This window comes from Zophobas morio, unplaced genomic scaffold, assembly GCF_036711695.1.
Source record: "Zophobas morio isolate AGI-343-1 ecotype UQ-CSIRO unplaced genomic scaffold, CSIRO_AGI_Zmor_V1 ptg000012l, whole genome shotgun sequence".
NCBI lineage: Eukaryota > Metazoa > Arthropoda > Insecta > Coleoptera > Tenebrionidae > Zophobas > Zophobas morio.
In genome coordinates this window covers 5,283,487-5,304,111 of record NW_026972117.1, presented here as the reverse complement: position 1 = coordinate 5,304,111, position 20,625 = coordinate 5,283,487, and the positions used below count along the sequence as shown (strand labels likewise).

General features: G+C 34.3%; 1 protein-coding gene across 4 annotated transcripts in view; it reads right to left on the bottom strand.

Moving 5' to 3' along the window:
• Positions 1-7,910, bottom strand: part of LOC135127676 (ankyrin repeat domain-containing protein 33B-like) — a 118,731-nt gene extending 110,821 nt beyond the window's left edge. Inside the window, exons 1-2 of one of the 4 annotated variants that reach the window (XM_064054215.1) lie at positions 7,831-7,910; positions 1,206-1,298 (exon numbers count right to left, since the gene is read on the bottom strand). In XM_064054215.1, coding sequence (XP_063910285.1) covers positions 1,206-1,298; positions 7,831-7,854 — 117 coding nt within the window. In that variant the 5' untranslated portion in view covers positions 7,855-7,910. Of the gene's footprint in view, positions 1-1,205; positions 1,299-1,405; positions 1,449-7,096; positions 7,157-7,830 lie in introns of those variants that run through there. The other 3 variants (XM_064054213.1, XM_064054214.1, XM_064054217.1) reach the window with 3 other exon arrangements.
• Positions 7,911-20,625: the final 12,715 nt, after the last annotated feature.

The window sequence follows — 20,625 nt, the reverse complement described above, 5'->3', positions numbered from 1 at the left end:
TAGAATGTCAACTTTAGGTACAGAAAATATTTAACAAAAAAAAAAGTAAAATATCCAGAATGATTTAAAAAACTTAAAAAATTTCGTTGGGTTAGTGTTAATTTAATCAATTAACTTGAGCTTTAATATACCGAGTGTTTATAAAGTATCTATTCTTCGAATTTTTTTGTAAACGCTATAATAAAATTGAATTTAACCAACACAATAACACAACGCGTCAGGATTTTAAAAATAAACGGTTACGTTTTAGGACTGCGTATACAAAATATAAATTAAATTAAGTCCTATAAACAGAATCTGTACAGTGAAAAATAATGAGTTAGTATATAAAAACTTACTTTAAAACGCTGCAATATATTTTAATGGGCATTTAAAACACTTTTTACTTTCAAATTGTCATTAAATATAGCTTTTATCACATAACGTTACAGAAATATTGATTAATGAAAGACACATATCTAGAGCAAAATCGAGAAAATGTTGAAACGATACCCGAATTTAACAGTCTACAAACAATGACACATTTTTAGATTATTTTTACCAAAATAAAAAATAATGCTGATCATTGAGAAACGTTTAAATATATCTTTCTTTTTAAAAATATGACACTCAAAGCTATTTTTTAAATAATTGTACATACGTCTAATAAAACTGTAAACAGAAATCATCAGAACACATCGTTAAAACAAATATTCAAACAACTGCAACTAAACAGAGTGAATGTTTTTTATCAACGAGAACGTGAATCATCTGGATTAAACAAAAACTTTATTAAATCAAGCAATATTTACCATACATTTGCAATATATCTATTATCTCCTGCAATAATAATAATTGTCACTATCCGACATCGTGTGCTTTCCGATTCCGCGCCAGCTTATTTAAAACAATCGGCCACTAAAAATACTCCAATTTATTGTAGCCATGCCACATTATTAATGTTCCTCGTGTTATTACCAGCTTTATCACGTCCACAATTCATACTCGCAATAAATAAATCCGCCCTTTTGCACGTAATTAATACCAGCGCAAAAATGAAAATTACCTAATTAAAAAACAAAAGCACACACCGGAAAAGCGACCAAATCACCCATTTCCACACGTACGTAACAACTAATAAAAACTGCATCCAAAACAGCGCCGCTGCCAAAAATCCGATTCCTAAAAATACGAACTACTCTACGGAGTAACGGGGCGACACTTACAACGAAAATTACCTCTTTGATGCAGGGCCGGATTAACGAGCTGTCTCTGGACACCACCATCCCGGCCAGAACCTTCCCGATCGTCCTCACTTCCTGCAACAATGAACGCGGAATTCAATTGCGGTGCATCCGGAAGCGCACGGATTTCGTGACAGTAATGGGAAAAGTTTCCGGAGTTGGGGGGATTAGTTCGGACTTACACGATTCTATGTGGCTTTTAATTGGGACCTAATTTGTTTGTGTCAAGTTCACGAACGCCGGCATGCTACATGCATTGCCTAAGCTTTACTGGAGCTTTCGAAAGTGGGGAAGTACACGGCGAAGTGGAAATTAATGTGCGGCAACATGCGCGATGGGTGTTGTTGGGTGTTTTACCACGATTAGGTGCGTTCGGTGGGGTTTGGGACTGGGTGATGGTGCTTGGGAGAGTCTGGGGAGTTGAGGTGGGTGGTTCGGGAAATTTTCGACATTCGAAACATACTCAAAGAGTATAGAGGTCTCAGATCAAAAAAAAAAAAAAACTCCGAAACAATTATCAAGTTTTTAAAAATAAATTGTTGAGTTCTGAAGGAATGAATTGTTTTTTAATAGAACACTATATACTTTACAAATTTTACTTTTAAAGTTCCGATGCGACGTTGCCACGTTACTCCAATTTTCTCCAATTTTTAACAATTCAAGGGTTAAGAAAAATCTCCCGAATTAAAAAAAAACACTGCGGCATTAAAGACTTTTGCAAATTCATAAAAAATGAAACACTAGAAGCTCAAAATATTTTTTCAAGTTCATCCAGCATCAAAAGACCAGATTTTTTAAATTTTGTCCGAAAATAAAAAAAAAAACATCAGGGAGCCTAAAATTAACTGTGAACATTTTAAACGTAGGGTTTTGAAAATTTTGACAATTTTTGAAACGCCAAAACTAGCCTTATTTCAGCAGGTACTAGCCCCGCCCACCCACCCGCTATTTTCTTAGAAGGTTTGTGATTTGCCAAAATCAGTCTTATCTTAGCAAATACTAGCCCCGCCCACCCACCCTCTATTTTCTTAGAAGGTATATGATTTGCCAAAGTCAGTTTTATCTTAGCAAGTAATGATGGATATTTAACAAAAAATGATCGAAATTTGGAAATAATGCAAGGCCTTATATACACAAGGCAGGAATTTTGAACATCTTCTCTAGTGTTTGGTAGATTATGCTTTAATGGATTTTTTTTTGTTGGTTTGTTAACAGCTTGTTTTCTAATAATAATGAACAACGATTAATGACTACTGTTTTTTTTTTGTAATCTAGATCATAAAGAATTTTTTTTTATTAGACTCCCGAAAACTCCGTAACAACGTATTGAAAAGTTAATCCGCCTTTTCCAGACACCCGGTGATTTCAGAATCGTAACTAGCGGAAAATTATCTACAATTTGACACCAATTTTCGGTCGATTAAACCAATTTTAACCACTATTTTGGAAAATTTTTGGAAATTTTGAATTCACTTTGCGTGCTTATTGGACTAGATATCGTGACGGCGATTCCAGAATCGTAATTACCGGGAGATTATCTACAATTTGACACCAATTTTCGGTCGATTGAACCAATTTTAACCACTATTTTGGAAAATTTTTGGAAACTTTGAATCCACTTTACGTCCTTATTAGACCAGATATCGTGACGGCGACTTCAGAATCATAACTAACGGAAGATTATCTTCAATTTGACACCAATTTTCGGTCAATTGAACCATTTTAAACCACTTTTTTGGAAAATTTTTGGAAATTTTGAATCCACTTTACGACCTTATTGGAACAAATATCGTCACGGCGATTTTAGAATCGTAATTAGCGCAACATTATTTTCAATTTGACGCCAATTTGCGGTCAATTGAGCCAAATTTAACCACTTTTTTGGAACATTTTTGGAAATTTTGAATTCACTTCGCGTGCTTATCGGACCTGTTATCGTGACGGCGATTTCAGAATCGTAACTAGCGGAAGATTATCTAAAATTTGACACCAATTTTCGGTCGATTGAACCAATTTTAACTACTTTTTTGGAAAATTTTTGGAAATTTTGAATCCACTTTTCGTCGTTATTGGATTAGATATCGTGGCGGCGATTTCAGAATCGTAACTAGCTGCAGATTATCTTCAATTTGACACCAATTTTCGGTCGATCGAACCAATTTTATCCACTTTTTTGGGAAATTTTTGGAAATTTTGAATCCACTTTGCGTGTTTATTAGACGAGATATCGTGGCGGCGATTTTAGAATCGTAACTAGCGGGAGATTATCTACAATTTGACACCAATTTTCGGTCGATTGAACCAATTTTAACCACTTTTTTGGAAAATTTTTGGAAATTATGAATCCACTTTACGACCTTATTGGACCAGATATCGTGACGGCGGATCCAGAATCGTAACTAGCGGAAGATTATCTTCAATTTGACACCAACTTTTGGTCGATTGAACCAATTTCAACCACTTTTTTGGAAATTTTTTTGAAATTTTGAATTCACTTTGTGTCGTTATTGGACTCGATGTCGTGGCGGCGATTTCAGAATCGTAACTAACAAAAGATTATCTTTCATTTGACACCAATTTTCGGTCGATTGAACCAATTTTAACCACTTTTTTGGAAAATTTTTGGAAATTATGAATCCACTTTTCGTCGTTATTGGACTCGATATCGTGGCGGCGATTTCAGAATCGCAACTAGCGGAAGATTATCTTCAATTTGACACCCATTTTCCGTCGATTGATCCAATTTTAACCACTTTTTTGGAAAATTTTTGGAAATTTTGAATCCACTTTACGTCCTTATTGGACCAGATATCGTGCCGGTGATTTCAGAATCGTATCTAGCGCAAGATTATCTTTAATTTGACACCAATTTTCGGTCGATTGAACCAATTTTAACCACTCTTTTGGAAAATTTTTGGAAATTTTGAATCCACTTTACGATCTTATTGGACCAGATATCGTGATGGCGATTTCAGAATCGTAACTAGAGGTAGATTATCTTCAATTTGACACCAACTTTCGGTCGATATAACCAATTTTAACCACTTTTTTGGAAAATTTTTGGAAATTTTGAAACCACTTTACGATTATTGGACCAGATATCGTGACGGGGATTTCAGAATCGTAACTAGCGGAAAATGATCTACAATTTGACACCAATTTTCGGTCCATTAAACCAATTTTGAGCACTTTTTTGGAAAATTTTTGGTAATTTTGAATCCACTTTCCGACCTTATTGGACCAGGTATCGTGACGTCGATTTCAGAATCGTAATTAGCGCAAGATTATCTTCAAATTTGACACCAATTTTCCGTCGATTGATCCAATTTTAACCACTTTTTTGGAAAATTTTTGGAAATTTTGAATATACTTTTCGTCTTTATTGGACTGGATATCGTGACGGCGATTTCAGAATCGCAACTAGCAGTAGATTATCTTCGATTTGACACCAATTTTCGGTCGATTGAACCAATTTTAACCACTTTTTTGGAAAATTTTTGGAAATTTTGAATCCACTTTACGATCTTATTGGACCAGATATCGTGATGGCGATTTCAGAATCGTAACTAGAGGTAGATTATCTTCAATTTCACACCAAATTTCGGTCGATAGAACCAATTTTAACCACTTTTTTGGAAAAATTTTGGAAATTTTGAATCCACTTTTCGTCGTTATTGGAGTAGATATCGTGGCGGCGATTTAAGAATCGTAATGAGCGGAAGTTTATCTTCAATTTGCCACCAATTTTCGGTGTATTGAACCGATTTTAACCACTTTTTTGGAAAAATTTTGGAAATTTTGAATCCACTTTACGTCCTTATTGGACCAGATATCGTGGCGGCGATTTCAGAATCGTAATGAGTGGAAGATTATCTTTAATTTGACACCAATTTTCGGTCGTTTGAACCAATTTTAACCACTTTTTTGGAAAATTTTTGGAAATTTTGAATCCACTTTTCGTCGTTATTGGACTAGATATCACGGCGGCGATTTCAGAATCGTAACTAGCGGAAGATTATCTTCAGTTTGACGCCAATTTTCGGTGGATTGAACCAATTTTAACCACTTTTTTGGAAAATTTTTGGAAATTTTGAATCCACTTTTCGTCGTTATTGGACTAGATATTGTGGCGGCGATTTAAGAATCGTAATGAGCGGAAAATTATCTTCAATTTGACACCAATTTTCGGTGTATTGAACCGATTTTAACCACTTTTTTGGAAAATTTTTGGAAATTTTAAATTCACTTTACGTCTTTATGAGACCAGATATCGTGACGGCGATTTCAGAATCGTAACTAACAAAAGATTATCTTTCATTTGACACCAATTTTCGGTCGATTGAACCAATTTTAACCACTTTTTTGGAAAATTTTTGGAAATTATGAATCCACTTTACGACCTTATTGGACCGGATATCGTGACGGCGGATCCAGAATCGTAACTAGCAGAAGATTATCTTCAATTTGACACCAACTTTTGGTCGATTAAACCAATTTCAACCACTTTTTTGGAAAACTTTTGGTAATTTTGAATTCACTTTGCGTGTTTATGGGACTAGATATCGTGGCGGCGATTTCAGAATCGTAACTAGTCGAAGATTATCTTCAATTTGACACTAATTTTCGGTCGATTGAACCAATTTTAACCACTTTTTTGGAAATTTTTTGGAAATTTTGAATCCACTTTCCGACCTTATTGGACCATATATCGTGACGGCGATTTCAGAATCGTAACTAGCGGATTCAATTTGACACCAATTTTCGGTCGATTGAACCAATTTCAACCACTTTTTTGTAAAATTTTTGGAAATTTTGAATATACTTTTCGTCTTTATTGGACCGGATATCGTGACGGCGATTTCAGAATCGTGACTAGCGGAAAATTATCTTCAATTTAACACCAATTTTAGGTAGATTGAACCAATTTTAACCACTTTTTTGGAAAATGTTTGGAAATTTTGAATCCACTTTACGATCTTATTGGACCAGATATCGTGACAGCGATTTCAGAATCGTAACTGGCGGAAGATTATCTACAATTTGACACCAGTTTTCGGTCGATTGAACCAATTCTAACCACTTTTTTGGAAAATTTTTGGAAATTTTGAATCCTCTTTTCGTCGTTATTGGACCAGATATCGAGACGGCGATTTCAGAATCGAAACTAGCGGAAGATTATCTACAATTTGACACCAGTTTTCGGTCGATTAAACCAATTTTAACCACTTTTTTGTATTGAATGTCACAAATTAAATAAAAACAAAAAAATCTGAATTAAAGGACTAGATCCAAATACACAAGTTATTACTGACTTGTGGCGGTAAATTAAAAATAATGGCAGTCAACAAGAATACAAAATTTTAATAAAACTCGACCATAACTGCCTAAGGGGAAAAATTTTAATTCCTCCGTTCGTCAACTTCACGAAATTAGGAATTCTATCGCTCTTTCCACGGTCCCTTTTCCCAGAGTGGGACAACTTTAAGTTAATTTAACTGCCCTAAATGAACTATTAGCAATTTTGTGTGAAGAATTAAGAAATGTTATAATGTAACACTTAAGTATAAACATCCAGAAACCTTACTTTTAACTTGATAAACAAACGATGAATCTTGACTAAGTTAATCTCATAAATCTCCTAGCACGTGCTTTATCTGAACAATCTCAGGACTGTTAAGTTGTGTTGGAACCAGTAACGATTAAAATCCTAACATGAACTGTGAATTTACAAACAACAAATCAAATTTACACCACGTGTTGGTTTGTTCTGTACCACGACTATCGTCTCGACATACAATTCGCAACGCCCTTCTGTTTTTTAATTATTAATTAGGAATCTGTTATTAATAATAAAATCAAAAATCCCTTATTACCTTCAAAAAATGGTTGCAATCACCAACCAAGTCACTCACGAGCTTTCCCATTTCACAGATAAACCTCTTATGCGAACTAAACTAGTCCCCCCTTCATATAAATAGCAAAAACACAGCACAATCATCGGGAAGCACTTTTTTTCCAAGAAGAAAGTTAAAAACAGCAAGCCAAAAATTAAATTTCCTGAATTTCGTGGTTATAAAATAAAAAAATTAGACAACATTTCCCATTTTGCAGACTCACCATACTATTACAAACAAACACTCAATTTCAATTGCACAACAAAAAAATTTACTAATTACGAAATAATAAATACTTAGCATCGTGAACTCCCAACTTCTTTACGGAAAACACGAACAAAATTAATGTAGTCTGAATCATCCCGAATTAAACAAATGATCCTTAAAACTGGCACAACATCAAAAGCCCTCGTTAATGCGAAAACACCGTATTGTCGTAGTTTTTATAGTTCGGGCGAATCGTGTAGGCGACAATTTTATAGATAAAATGTTAAAAAAGTACGAAAACAATAAACAAAGTTACAACATAATGCGCACTCAGAAATTCAGAAAATTCGTCTGGGAATCGTCAAATCTGCGCTAGCTTCACACAAAAGGTAAATATAAAGTCAAAAAATAATCAAATTGTGGCCGAAAATAGCACCTCGCACACAAAACGTTGATTATTATTAGAAGGTTAAAAATTGTGAGCGACAATTAAAAAATTGACTTACCGCATCGCAGGGAGCACTGTGCATCCAAAAAAGCGCTTTTTCTCCAAAAACGTCAATTTTTATTTTTCGCGTAGACTTGGTGGAGCTGACAGGAACACAATAGTTGCACAGCACATGGTTGATCTTTTGAATGAGAATCTGCGGCGCTTGCGTTAGTCTCGTGCCAAAGATTTACGCAAAGATTTTGAAATCGACTTCAACATGTATTATTCAGTGCGGAGTTAATGTCTTGGGTGTTTCCGACGAGCTCAAGCCAATTAGTCGATTGATACATTTATCCCATCCCTGGAGTGTCGAGCTTTAACCGAAATTGGATTAAAAACTCTCGCTTCCATTTACATACCTTCCGTGTCGATTTTACTGTCCACATGAAGGTTAAAGGATGAATAATTAAGGTAAATATAGACAATGACAACGCGGGCCGTAATTTTGCGTATTAATTGTTTGGAGTACTCGGACTGTTTTAGATGGGATAATTGCTGGTTTCGTTATCGAAATTAATGAGATAAGGAGTAAATATAACTGGGGGATTAGATGGGTCCTGGTGACATTTGATGGGGTTAATTTACCGACACGCAAAATATGTCAAAGTCGATCCGTTCGATTTTGTCTGCTGTCCTACTAACATGGTTTGTTAATCAGTTTTTGGTAATCTACTTGATTAGTTTTCTATTTTCTCACAGTTGCGAGAGTTCAAACTTCTTTCTTTGCTTCGAGGGATAGAGATAGAATGAGATTACGAGCAACGTTTATCTAAGCAATTTAAAACAAAAAAATGTTCAGTAGATACATTTAAAACACGAACGGAAAATATTTAAGTCTGGGAATTCATTATCCTAATAACTGCGCCAAAATTGACTAAAGGAAGGTTAGAGTTCACTCTTATTAATTAATTTAATATTGTACCAATTACTTCAGTTCTTAACTATTGATTAAAGTAGATTCCTTCCCAATTTTCTACCATCTTGCACGACTTTGGTTCTATTCTTATTTTTCTCCTTTTTTCATCTGACTGTTAGTCTTTCGCAAATCTTCTTTCTTTGCTTCGACGGATAGAGACAGAGTGTGATTACGAGCAACGTTTATCTAAGCAATTTTTATAAAAAAAAAAACTGTTCAGTAGATACATTTAAAACATGAACGGAAAATATTTAAGTCTGGGAATTCATTATCCTGATAACTGCGCCAAAATTGACTAAAGAAAGGTTAGAGTTCACTCTTATTAATTAATTTAATATTGTACCAATTACTTCAGTTCTTAACTATTGATTAAAGTAGATTCCTTCCCAATTTTCTACCATCTTGCAGGACTTTGGTTCTATTGTTATTTTTCCCCTTTTTTCATCTGACTGTTAGTCTTTCGCAAATTACTTACAAAAAATTGTTAGTTTATTTTTTCGTTTGGTATTGAGAACAAACTCGGCATTTGAATTTCATTCGCTGTTTTATTGGCAATTTTTTGAATATTTAAATTTTTCGTTTTTTCGATTTCGCAGTTTCCGATTTTTTAGTTTTTCACTCAAGTTTTTCAATTTTTCGATTTTTTTGTTTCTTGATTTTATTACGATTTTTCAATTTTTAAATAATTTACTTTCCAATTTTTCAAACTTTATTTAATCGGTTTTTCAATTTTTCTTTTTTTCAATTTCATATTTCAGATTTTGAATTTTATGTTGTTTCGATTTTTGAATTTATTGTTTCTTTTAATTCCTTTAATTTTTAATTTCAATTATTTTATCGACGTTTCATGACCCCTACAGTACGAAAAAAGTTGTTTCCCGTTTCCGTCTGTCTGTCTGTCCGTGTGTCTGTCTGCCGTCCCGGATTTTTATTAAACAGATAGGTAATCTCCAAGAGTACTGAGCCCCGCCCACCCACCCGTATTTTCTCAGAGGATATATTATTTGCCAAAATAAGACTTATCTTAGCAAGTACTACCAAGTACTACCCTCTGAGAAAATGAAGGGCGGAGCTAGTACTTGCTAACATAAGTCTTATTTTGGCAGATGACATATCCTCTGAGAAAATAATGGGCGGGTGGGCGGGGCTAGGACTTGCCAAGATAAGACTGACTTTGGCAGATGACATATCCTCTGAGAAAATAAGGGGCGGGTGGGCGGGGCTAGGACTTGCTAAGATAAGACTGAATTTGGCAGATGAAATATCGTCTGATAAAATAGTGGGCGGGTGGGCGGGCCTTAAACTTGTTAAGATAAAACTGATTTTGTTGCTACTCATCTTGTAAAAACTTGTGAAATTGAAAGGTGTTAAATTGCAAATTTCCATAGTAACGAGTTAAATTCCTAAAACCACCAGATTTGTGCAAAATATCATGAGTTTTTACTTGTGAGTTTTCATTGCATTCATATTTTTTAGATTTGCTTATGCAAGTGACTCAAAAAAATTAATGAATGTATCAATTTATTTTATTGATTAAATCAGGAACGGCCTGTTCCATTTTGCCAGAAAATTTTGGGGATACAATACTGTTATTTTTAGTATTACAGTACACCAATCCAAGTTGATCTGCGTGTCCTTGCAAAAATGTTGATGACGTCTGTTAAGTTTGATGGATTATGAATAAGAGCAGCGGACAGTCGTTTTATAGTTTTATTAAATAAATAACAAGTGTGTTCTAGAGCGAGTATGATATTATGACCGTTAGGTCCAGAGATTAAATATAAAGACTATGTTAACCGCTTGATTGAGTGCTTGAAGAGTGAATGATGAATAGTGAATGAATGAATAGTGAATGAATGATGTTCCCTGTGTTTCAAGGTGGTGGTGGCCCTGGCTCCCACCCTTACGGGTGGAGAGGGGTGAAACAGGTCCCCGCCAGAGGCACTAACATACCCCTCGCCTTGAAACAATTACATTGTTTTAATACCAAATAATAGAATGTTAGAGTGATAACATGATATCATAATGATCAATTCAAATGAGAATACATGAGTAAGATTTACTACAATTAACATTGTATAGAATGGATTAACAGTGATTATACAATATGGGCAATAAACTAAGAATAGCGATTTACAACAAGTTGCCCACATACAATAAGAATGAATGTAATTTATAGGTACTTGGAATACACCTGAAAGAGAGATTTACAACTCTTTATCAGGTACAATACGAGTGGACAAACTTTATTTACAATAGTGTGTAGATAACCAGAACCCGAATTAGTAAATGGAAAAGCCGTTTCCGAATAGGCGCACTTTATGATGCAATTTCGACACTACACTACGCGAACAAGATCGTCTTTGCCGCGATGCACTTGCACTATTCGTTGTAATAGCCACCGCAACGGGTGCCGGTTGTCTTCTTTGATCGGTAATACCAGCGCTCCAGTGCCGGGAACGTTTCTTGAGAGGGTTTGCCACCTGGATCTCCCCTGCAGCGTCGTATGATATTCCACGGACCAGCGCTTCCAAAATGTTGGCGGCAGGATTCACTCAATTGCCAACGGGAAAGCATGTTGACAGGAGTGTGGTCCTTTTCTATTGGAGTAGTCAATGGATGGCCAACGAGACAATGTCCCGGAGTCAGTGCGGCTAACTTCGTAACGTCGCTGGAAAGCGGCGTCACAGGGTGCGAATTCAGGACAGCTTCAATCCTGACCAAAAGCGCATGCATCACCTCGTACGTTAGATGGTTGTATCCGATAATGAGCTGGATGTGAGTTTTTACGAATTTAATCCACGCTACCCACAAACCACCAAAATTGGGCCCACGCGGGGGAATTAAAGTCCATTTGATATTTTCTGGTTTTAGCTTATTCTGAAATTCTTTCCCTAATAGCAATTCGCTTAGCTTGCGCTTAGTACTTACGAAATTTGTGACGTCGTGACTAATGAATGCTGCATATAAAAACGATTCTTTTTGGTTATCCCACCTGATATCTAAAGTTTTATTATTGTCCTGTTTGTCAGCTATTAAACGATTACTGTTGGATGTAGCCTGAGCGCATTCTTGTATATCAGGACAATTAGACGACCATTTACTTATCTTGGAACTTGCCTTCGCTAGAACGGTCTTTAAGTCGTCTTTGGGCTCGATTAATTTGACTAAAGAATTTGAAACGAACAATGCCTTATCGACATAAAAACAATGATTGTGTTCAGGAGATTCTAGCCACATGATTTTTTGATAATTGCGGTCGTCAGAGTGAAGCCAACCGCACCGGTACATCTTCGATATATCACATGTATTGATAAATTGGGGCAAACGAAATTGAATTAGAATGGTGGAAGGTTCGGACTGCAAAACGGGAGCTGTTAATGAGTTGTCATTTGGGCTTAAATTGTTTGAGCTAAAATTTGAACGGTCAACAACCTCGCAGCGTTTAATGGAAGAAATGTAGGGATTGTAAAGACAATTGTGTGGCAGGTAACTAGGATTATTTAAAGAATTTCCGTTAAGTACCTTCAGGTGTACAAGGTCTAGGTACTTCCTTAGAAAGATAATAAAACCCTCGGTAAGTTTATGATTACGACCCTCTGCGAACAATAACGGTTGGAGAACCCCTTCTTGGGAATTTCTTAATTGAGGTGGATTTTTGAAATAAGGGACTGTGGAACGACCCAACTTTTCCGAAAAGAGGAGTTTAATTACGAAACGACCATCGGGTGTTTGGCCGGTGGTAATTTGAAAAGGGGTTGCACAAAGAGAGGTTTTAAACCCTTTGCTTAATAACCTGCTTCCGGTTTTGACGGTTTCAACTTCCAAGAAATGAGAAATGATTTTGCTCAAACTAATCTTGTGATGACGTGAATTTCTTAAATGCCCAAAACTGCCATTAAGAATCAACCCCAGCGCGGTATTTTGAAGCGCCGGTGGATTTTTCATAATATGATTTTGTATTTTAAGTTCGGCATTTTCTGAATGTTTTTTCTTATCAAGAATTGCTACGATTGACGTATCGATGCTATGAATATGTAATTCCAAAGACTTGCCCAAATTTTCGGTGATGAATTGAGATTTACTCCCGATGTCCAAGAAAACGCGACATTCTTTTACTTTACCTGATTGGCCCATTACGCGAATCAAACCGGTGGATAAAAAAAAAAATACACTAGACGGAATAGCTAAATTACATTTCGAGGTGTCTTCAGGATTATCGGAATCCTCATCTGGTTTATTTTTGATTTCATTTTTGAGAAGGTTATTGTTTGTTTCTGCGTGCAAAAGCGTGTGGTGCTTCTTATGACATTGTTTACAACGCCTTGATATGTAACAATTTTTCGCGACATGATTACTTCTTAAACAATTGAAGCAACGATTCATTTTCTTTATTTGTTCCACTCTATCGTTGGGCGTTAAACTTAAAAAATTTGTACAATTGAATATTTTGTGCATTTGGGAACATATAAAACACGGGATTGATTGATTATTGCTTACTTGTACCTTATTTGTGTTTGATTTTAATGATTTACCCAAATATTTGGTTTGGGATTCACATTGTTTACCGATATCCAATAATGAGCTACAATCTTTCAAATTATCTGTAGGACTTTTTATTGGAACTAACGCGGTGTCTGATTTTGGATTGGATGTGATATCTATCTTAGTTTGGGACATGCCCACAGAGTTGCAAAAATTATTATCAGGATGATTTTTCGGTTTGTTGGATATTGAATTTGATAATAATTTGTGAGAATTCGGTATTAACTTATGCGTTTCTGAAATAATGACTTTTTTGTTGTCGATAGTTTTATACTTAATGAATAGTGCAGGGGTAAACTGCACATTAACCCGAGCATTGGTAGTCTTATGAAGTTTAATGGGTTCTCCATTTAGCATGTTGTCCACTTTTATGGGTTTTAGATTTTCACAACGTTTTTCGAGATGAGCATTGTTAGTATTTACATTAAACGAATTCGGGAAAGGAAGATGATACAACAAATCGGCTTTTTTGATTAGAGCAGTATATAATTCCGATATTTCATGGATATAGGTTTGCACGGGTCCGAGATTATAAACTGCAGGTTTGTTAGATTCTTCGCTACTCGTGTCATCTAAAAATACCACGATTTCCGATTTATGTTCAACTATAAGATTTTGTACGTTAGATTGTACCCGTTTCAAATCTTCCAACCTGCATCTTAACTCGCCTATTTTTTGGTGGTTTGTAACTTCCGAGATGAACTCCGCATGTGAATGTATATCATTAACAAGAACGATAAATTTCCAGAGAGATTTGTTATTCGACATCGTCAGTACGAGAATAATGAACTACGCAAAATGGACAAAACTAAAGCCTACCTGAGTTTCTTGATGAATGACCCTCGATGATTTGCACTGCACTCGCGGCCGTTACCGATTTTTGAATACTTGATGATTTAGGTGGAATGTTGAATTCCAAGCCACGATGATTTATCGAACTACACTTATCACTTATCACTGTTACTGATTTTCTGTCGCTGATCCGGCTCGAAGGACCATGTTAAGTTTGATGGATTATGACTAAGAGCAGCGGACAGTCGTTTTATAGTTTTATTAAATAAATAACAACTGTGTGTTCTAGAGCGAGTATGATATTATGACCGTTAGGTCCAGAGATTAAATATAAAGACTATGTTAACCGCTTGATTGAGTGCTTGAAGAGTGAATGATGAATAGTGAATGAATGAATAGTGAATGAATGATGTTCCCTGTGTTTCAAGGTGGTGGTGGCCCTGGCTCCCACCCTTACGGGTGGAGAGGGGTGAAACAGGTCCCCGCCAGAGGCACTAACAACGTCATTACAAAATTCTGTGAAGTACAAACTCAACACAAAAATGCTGGATATGTTTCACTGTACTTTAGAAGCGAGGGAAGTTCCGTCGAAACAGCTTTTAACCAATTTTTTAAGAATGTGAAACTTTCTCGAGGGTCCTGTCTATCTTTTTTTTAATTTGAAACCTTCTCGGGAATCCCAACTGTCTTTTTCAAGAATGTGAAACCTTCTCGTCAGATCCAAATGTCCTTTTTTTAAAAATGTGAAACGATCTCGGCGCTCTCAATTGTCTTTTTTTTTATATTTTCTCGGGGACCCCAATTTTCTTTTTAAGAATGTGAAACCTTCCCGAGGTCTCCAAATGTCTTTTTTTTAAATGTGAAACCTTCTCGGGGGCGCCAAATGTTTTTTTAAGAATGGGAAACCTTCTCGGGGGTCCCAACTGTCTTTTTTTAAGAACGTTAAACATTCTCGGGGGTCCCAAATGTATTCTTTTTTTAATGTAAAACCTTCTCGGGGGCGCCAAATGCCTTTTTAAGAATGTGGAACCTCCTCGGGGGTCCCAAATGTGTTTTTCCATGTGAAACCTTCTCGGGGGTCTCAAATGTATTTTTTTTTTAATGTAAAACCTTCTCGGGGGCGCCAAATGCCTTTTTAAGAATGTGAAACCTCCTCGGGGGTCAACTGTCTTTTTCAAAAATGTAAAACCTCGGGGGCCCCAAGTGTCTTTTTTTGTGAAATCATCTCGGGAGTACCAACTGTCATTTTAAAAAATGCAAAACTTTCTCGGGGGTGCCAAATGTCTTTTTTAAGAATGTGAAACATTCTGGGGTCCCCACTGTGTTTTTGTGTTTTTTCAAAATGTTAACATTCTCGTGGCCGCCAAATATATTTTTTAAGAATGTGAAACCTTCTCTGGGGTCTTAACTGTGTTTTTTAAAATGTAGAAACGCTACTTTTTCATATTTTAGAGCAATTAAACGTTGAGATTTGTAATTAAGAGAAAGTTATGCACATTTTGACAAAAATTCCCATTTGGCTGAAACCATTTTAACCATTTTTTTGGAAAAATTTTGAAATTTCTGAACTCACTTTTCACGTTTATTTAAAAAGAAATCTAAACGGCTATTTCGGATTTGCAATTAACAGAAGATTATGTACAACTTGACAACAATCCCCAGTTGATTGAACGCATTTTAACCAATTTTTTGGGAAAATTTTGAAAATTTTAAACTCATTTTTCATGTCTATTTGAATAAAGGTCGTGACGACGTTTTCGAATTTGTAACAGGCGGAACATTTTCTACCTACAATTTGACTTCAATTTCCAGACCACTGAAACCATTTTAATCACTTTTTGGAAAAATTTTGAAAATAATTTACTCACTTTTCAGGTTTATTTGCGAAGATGTCGAGACGGCTATTTCAAATTTGTAATTAACAGAAGAATATCTACAATTTGACAACAACCCAGTTGATTAAATACATTTTAACAAATTTTTTGGAAAAATTTTGAAAATTTTAAATTGTCTTTTTTTTAGGAATGTGAAAACCTCAGAGATCCCAACCATCCTAATTAAAAATGTAAAACCTTCTCGGGGGCCCCAAATGTCGTTTTTAAGAAAGTGAAACCTTCCCGGAAGTCCCAACTCCTTTTTTAAAAAATTTAAAACCTCGAGGGTCCCAAATGTTTTTTTTTTAATTTGAAATCTTCTCGGAGACCCAAATGTATTTTTTTAAGAATGTGAAACCTTCTCAGGGGTCCCACTAGTATTTTTTAAAAATGTAAAACCTTCTCAGAGGAGCCAATTTTTTTTAATGTGAAACCTTCTCGGTGGTCCCAACTGTGTTTTAAAAATGTAGAAAGACTACTTTTTCATATTTTAGAGCTATGAAACGTTCAGAATTGTAATTAAGAGAAAATTATGCACATTTTGACAACAATTCCCATTTGATTGAAATCACTTTAACCAATTTTTCGGAAAAATTTTGAAAATTTTAAACTCATTTTTCACGTCTATTTGAATAAACGTCGTGACTGCGTTTTCGGATTTGTATTTAGTGGAACATTCTCTACAATTTGATTCCAATTTCCAGTCGATTGAACCCATTTTAACCAATTGTTTAGAAAAATTTGGAAAGTTGTATACTCAATTTTCACGTTTATTTGAACATATATTAAGACGGTTATTTCAGATTTGTAATTAACAAAAGATGTGTACAATCTGGCAAAAATTCCCAGTTGATTAAATCCATTTTCACCAATTTTTTGGAAAAATTTTGAAAATTATATACCAACTTTACACATTTATTTGAACAGATGTCGAGACGGTTATTTCGAATTTGAAATTAAGACAAGATTGTGTACAATTTGACAACAACTCCCAGTTGATTGAACCCATTTTAAAAATTTTTTCGGAAAAATTTTGAAAATTTTAAATACACTTTTCTCGTCTATTTGAATAAATGTCGTAACAGCGTTTTCGGATTTCCACCTGGCGGAAGATTATCTACAATTTGACTCCAATTCCCAGGCGATCGAGCCCATTTTAATCACTTTTTTGGAAAAATTTTGAAAATAATATACTCACTGTTCAGGTTTATTTGAGAAGATGTCGCGACGGCTATTTCAATCTCGTAATTAACAGAAGATTATCTATAATTTGACAACAATTACAAGTTGACTGAATACATTTTAACAAATTTTTTGTAAAAATTTTGAAAATTTTAAATTTGTCTTTTTTAGAATGTGAAACCTCCTCGAGGGTCCCAAATATTTTTTTAAAGAATTTGAAACCTCAGAGGTGCAACTGGTTTTTTTTTTAAATGTAAAACCTTCTGGGGGGGGCCCAAATGTATTTTTTTAAGAATGTGAAACCTTGTCGGGGGTCCAAATAGTATATTTTAAAAATGTAAAACCTTCTCACATGAGCCATTTTTTTTTGTGAAACCTTCTCGGGGGTCCCAACTATGTTTTTTAAAAATGTAGAAAGGCCACTTTTTCATGTTTTAGAGCTATGAAGCGTTCAGATTTGTAATTAAGAGAAAATTATGCACATTTTGACAACAATTCTCATTTGACTGAAACCATTTTAATCAATTTTTCGGAAAAATTTTGAAAATTTTAAATACACTTTTCACGTCTGTTTGAATAAATGTCGTAACGGCGTTTTCGGATTTGTACCTGGCGGAAGATTATCTACAATTTGACTCCAATTTCCAGGCAATTAATTACTTTTTTGGAAAAATTTAGAAAATAATATACTCACTTTTCAGGTTTATTTGAGATGTCGAGACGGCTATTTCAAATTTGTAATTAACAGAAGATTATCTAGAATTTGATAACAATTCCCAGTTGATTGAATACATTTTAACAAATTTTTTGGGAAAATTTTGAAAATTTTAAATTTTAAATTGTCTTTTTTTGGAATGTGAAACCTCCTCGAGGGCCCCAAATATCTTCTTTTTTAAGAATGTGAAACCTCAGAAGCCCAACTGTCTTTTTTAAAAATGTAGAACCTTCTCGGGGGCCCAAAATATATTTTTTAAGAATGTGAAACCTCCTCGGGAGTCCCAATAGTATTTTTTTTAAATGTAAAACCTTCTCAGAGGAGTCATTTTTTAAAAATGTAGAACCTTCTCGGGGGCCCCACATGTATTTTTTAAGAATGTGAAACCTCCTCGGGAATCCCAATATTATTTCTTTAAAATGTAAAACCTTCTCAGAGGAGTCATTTTTTTTAGAATGTGAAACCTTCTCGGAGTTCCAACTGTGATTTTTTAAAAATGTAGAAAGGCTACTGTTTCATATTTTAGAGCTATAAAATGTTCAGATTTGTAATTAAGAGAAAATTATGCACATTTTGACAACAACTTCCAGCTGATTGAACCCATTTTAACAAATTTTTTGGAAAAATTTTGAAAATTTTAAACTCATTTTTCACGCCTATTTGAATAAACGTCGTGACGGCGTTTTCGGATTTGTAACAGGCGGAAAATTATCTACAATTTGACTCCAATTTCCAGGCGATCGAACCCATTTTTATCACTTTACTGGAAAAATTTTGAAAATAATATACTCACTTTTCAGTTTATTTGAGAACATGTCGAGAGGGCTATTTCAAATTTGTAATTAACAGAAGATTGTGTACAATCTGACAAAAATTCCCAGTTGATTAATACCATTTTCACCAATTTTTTGGAAAAATTTTGAAAGTTATTTACTAAATTTACACGTTTATTTGAACAAATGTCGAGACGGCTATTTCGAATTTGTAATTAAGAGAAGATTATGTACAATTTGACAACAACTTCCAGCTGATTGAACCCATTTTAACAAATTTTTTGGAAACATTTTGAAAATTTTAAACTCATTTTTCACGCCTATTTGAATAAACGTTGTGACGGCGTTTTCGGATTTGTAACAGGCGGAAAATTATCTACAATTTGACCCCAATTTCCAGGCGGTCGAATCCATTTCAATCACTCTTTTGGAAAAATTTTGAAAATAATATACTCACTTTTCAGTTTATTTGGGAACATGTCGAGAGGGCTATTTCAAATTTGTAATTGACAGAAGATTGTGTACAATCTGACAAAAATTCCCAGTTGATTAATACCATTTTCATTAATTTTTTGGAAACATTTTGAAAGTTATATACTAAATTTACAAGTTTATTTGAACAGATGTCGAGACGGCTATTTCGGATTTGTAATTAAAAGTAGATTATATACAATTTGACAACAACTTCCAGTTGATTGAACCCATTTTAACCAATTCTTTGGAAAAATTTTGAAATTTTCAAACTTATTTTTGACGTCTATTTGAATAAACGTCGTGACGACGTTTTCGGATTTGTAACAGGCGGAAAATTATCTACAATTTGACTCCAATTTCCAGGCGATCGAACCCATTTTAATCACTTTATTAGAAAAATTTCGAAAATAATTTACTCACTTTTCAGGTTTATTTGAGACCATGTCGAGAGGGCTATTTCAAATTTGTAATTAACAGAAGATTGTATACAATCTGACAAAAATTCCCAGTTGATTGAATCCATTTTTCCCAATTTTTTGGAAAAATTTTGAAAGTTATTTACTAAATTTACACGTTTATTTGAACAGATGTCGAGACGGCTATTTCAGATTTGTAATTAAGACAAGATTATGTACAATTTGACAACAACTTCCAGTTGATTGAACCCATTTTAACCAATTTTTTGGAAAAATTTTGAAATTTTCAAACTTATTTTTCACATCTATTTGAATAAACGTCGTGACGACGTTTTCGGATTTGTAACAGGCGGAAAATTATCTACAATTTGACTCCAATTTCCAGACGATCGAACCCATTTTAATCACTTTTTTGGAAAAATTTTGAAAATAATTTACTCACTTTTCAGGTTTATTTGAGAACATGTCGAGAAGACTATTTCAAATTTGTAATTAACAGAAGATTATCTACAATTTGACAACAATTGCCAGTTGATTGAATACATTTTGACAAATTTTTTGGAAAAATTTAGAAAATTTTAAATTGTCTTTTTAGAATGTGAAACCTCCTCGAGATCCCCAAATGTCTTTTTTTTAAGAATGACCCCAATAGTATTTTTTAAAAATATAGAAAGGCTATTTTTAAAAAAATGACTTTCAACAAATTTTTCATTATTTTAATTCTTCGATATTCAATTTTTAATTTTGATGTTAACAGAATCCATTTCAACATTTAGATTATTATTTATACAAATGTGTATTGCGTGTTGCCTGCTCAAAACTCCTTGAATAACACTAAGCTGCCATAAACATAAACATGGACTCAATAATGCAACACTGGAAAGACATAAAGTATTTTATGAACATCATCCATAATTTGTAGCACAATTGTAACGTAAGTACCCCACAAAAATTAATTTAAAACATTGTTACAACAGGTTTAATTTAATGTCTTTACGCAATCTGAAAATTGATGAGGTAGAAAATCCGCGAAGCATTAATCTCATTTTTAAGTGTACTTTGTCATTACCGTAAAGATATTAAAAACGATGACGTCGTCTTGCACATTTTCAAAAATAAAACCA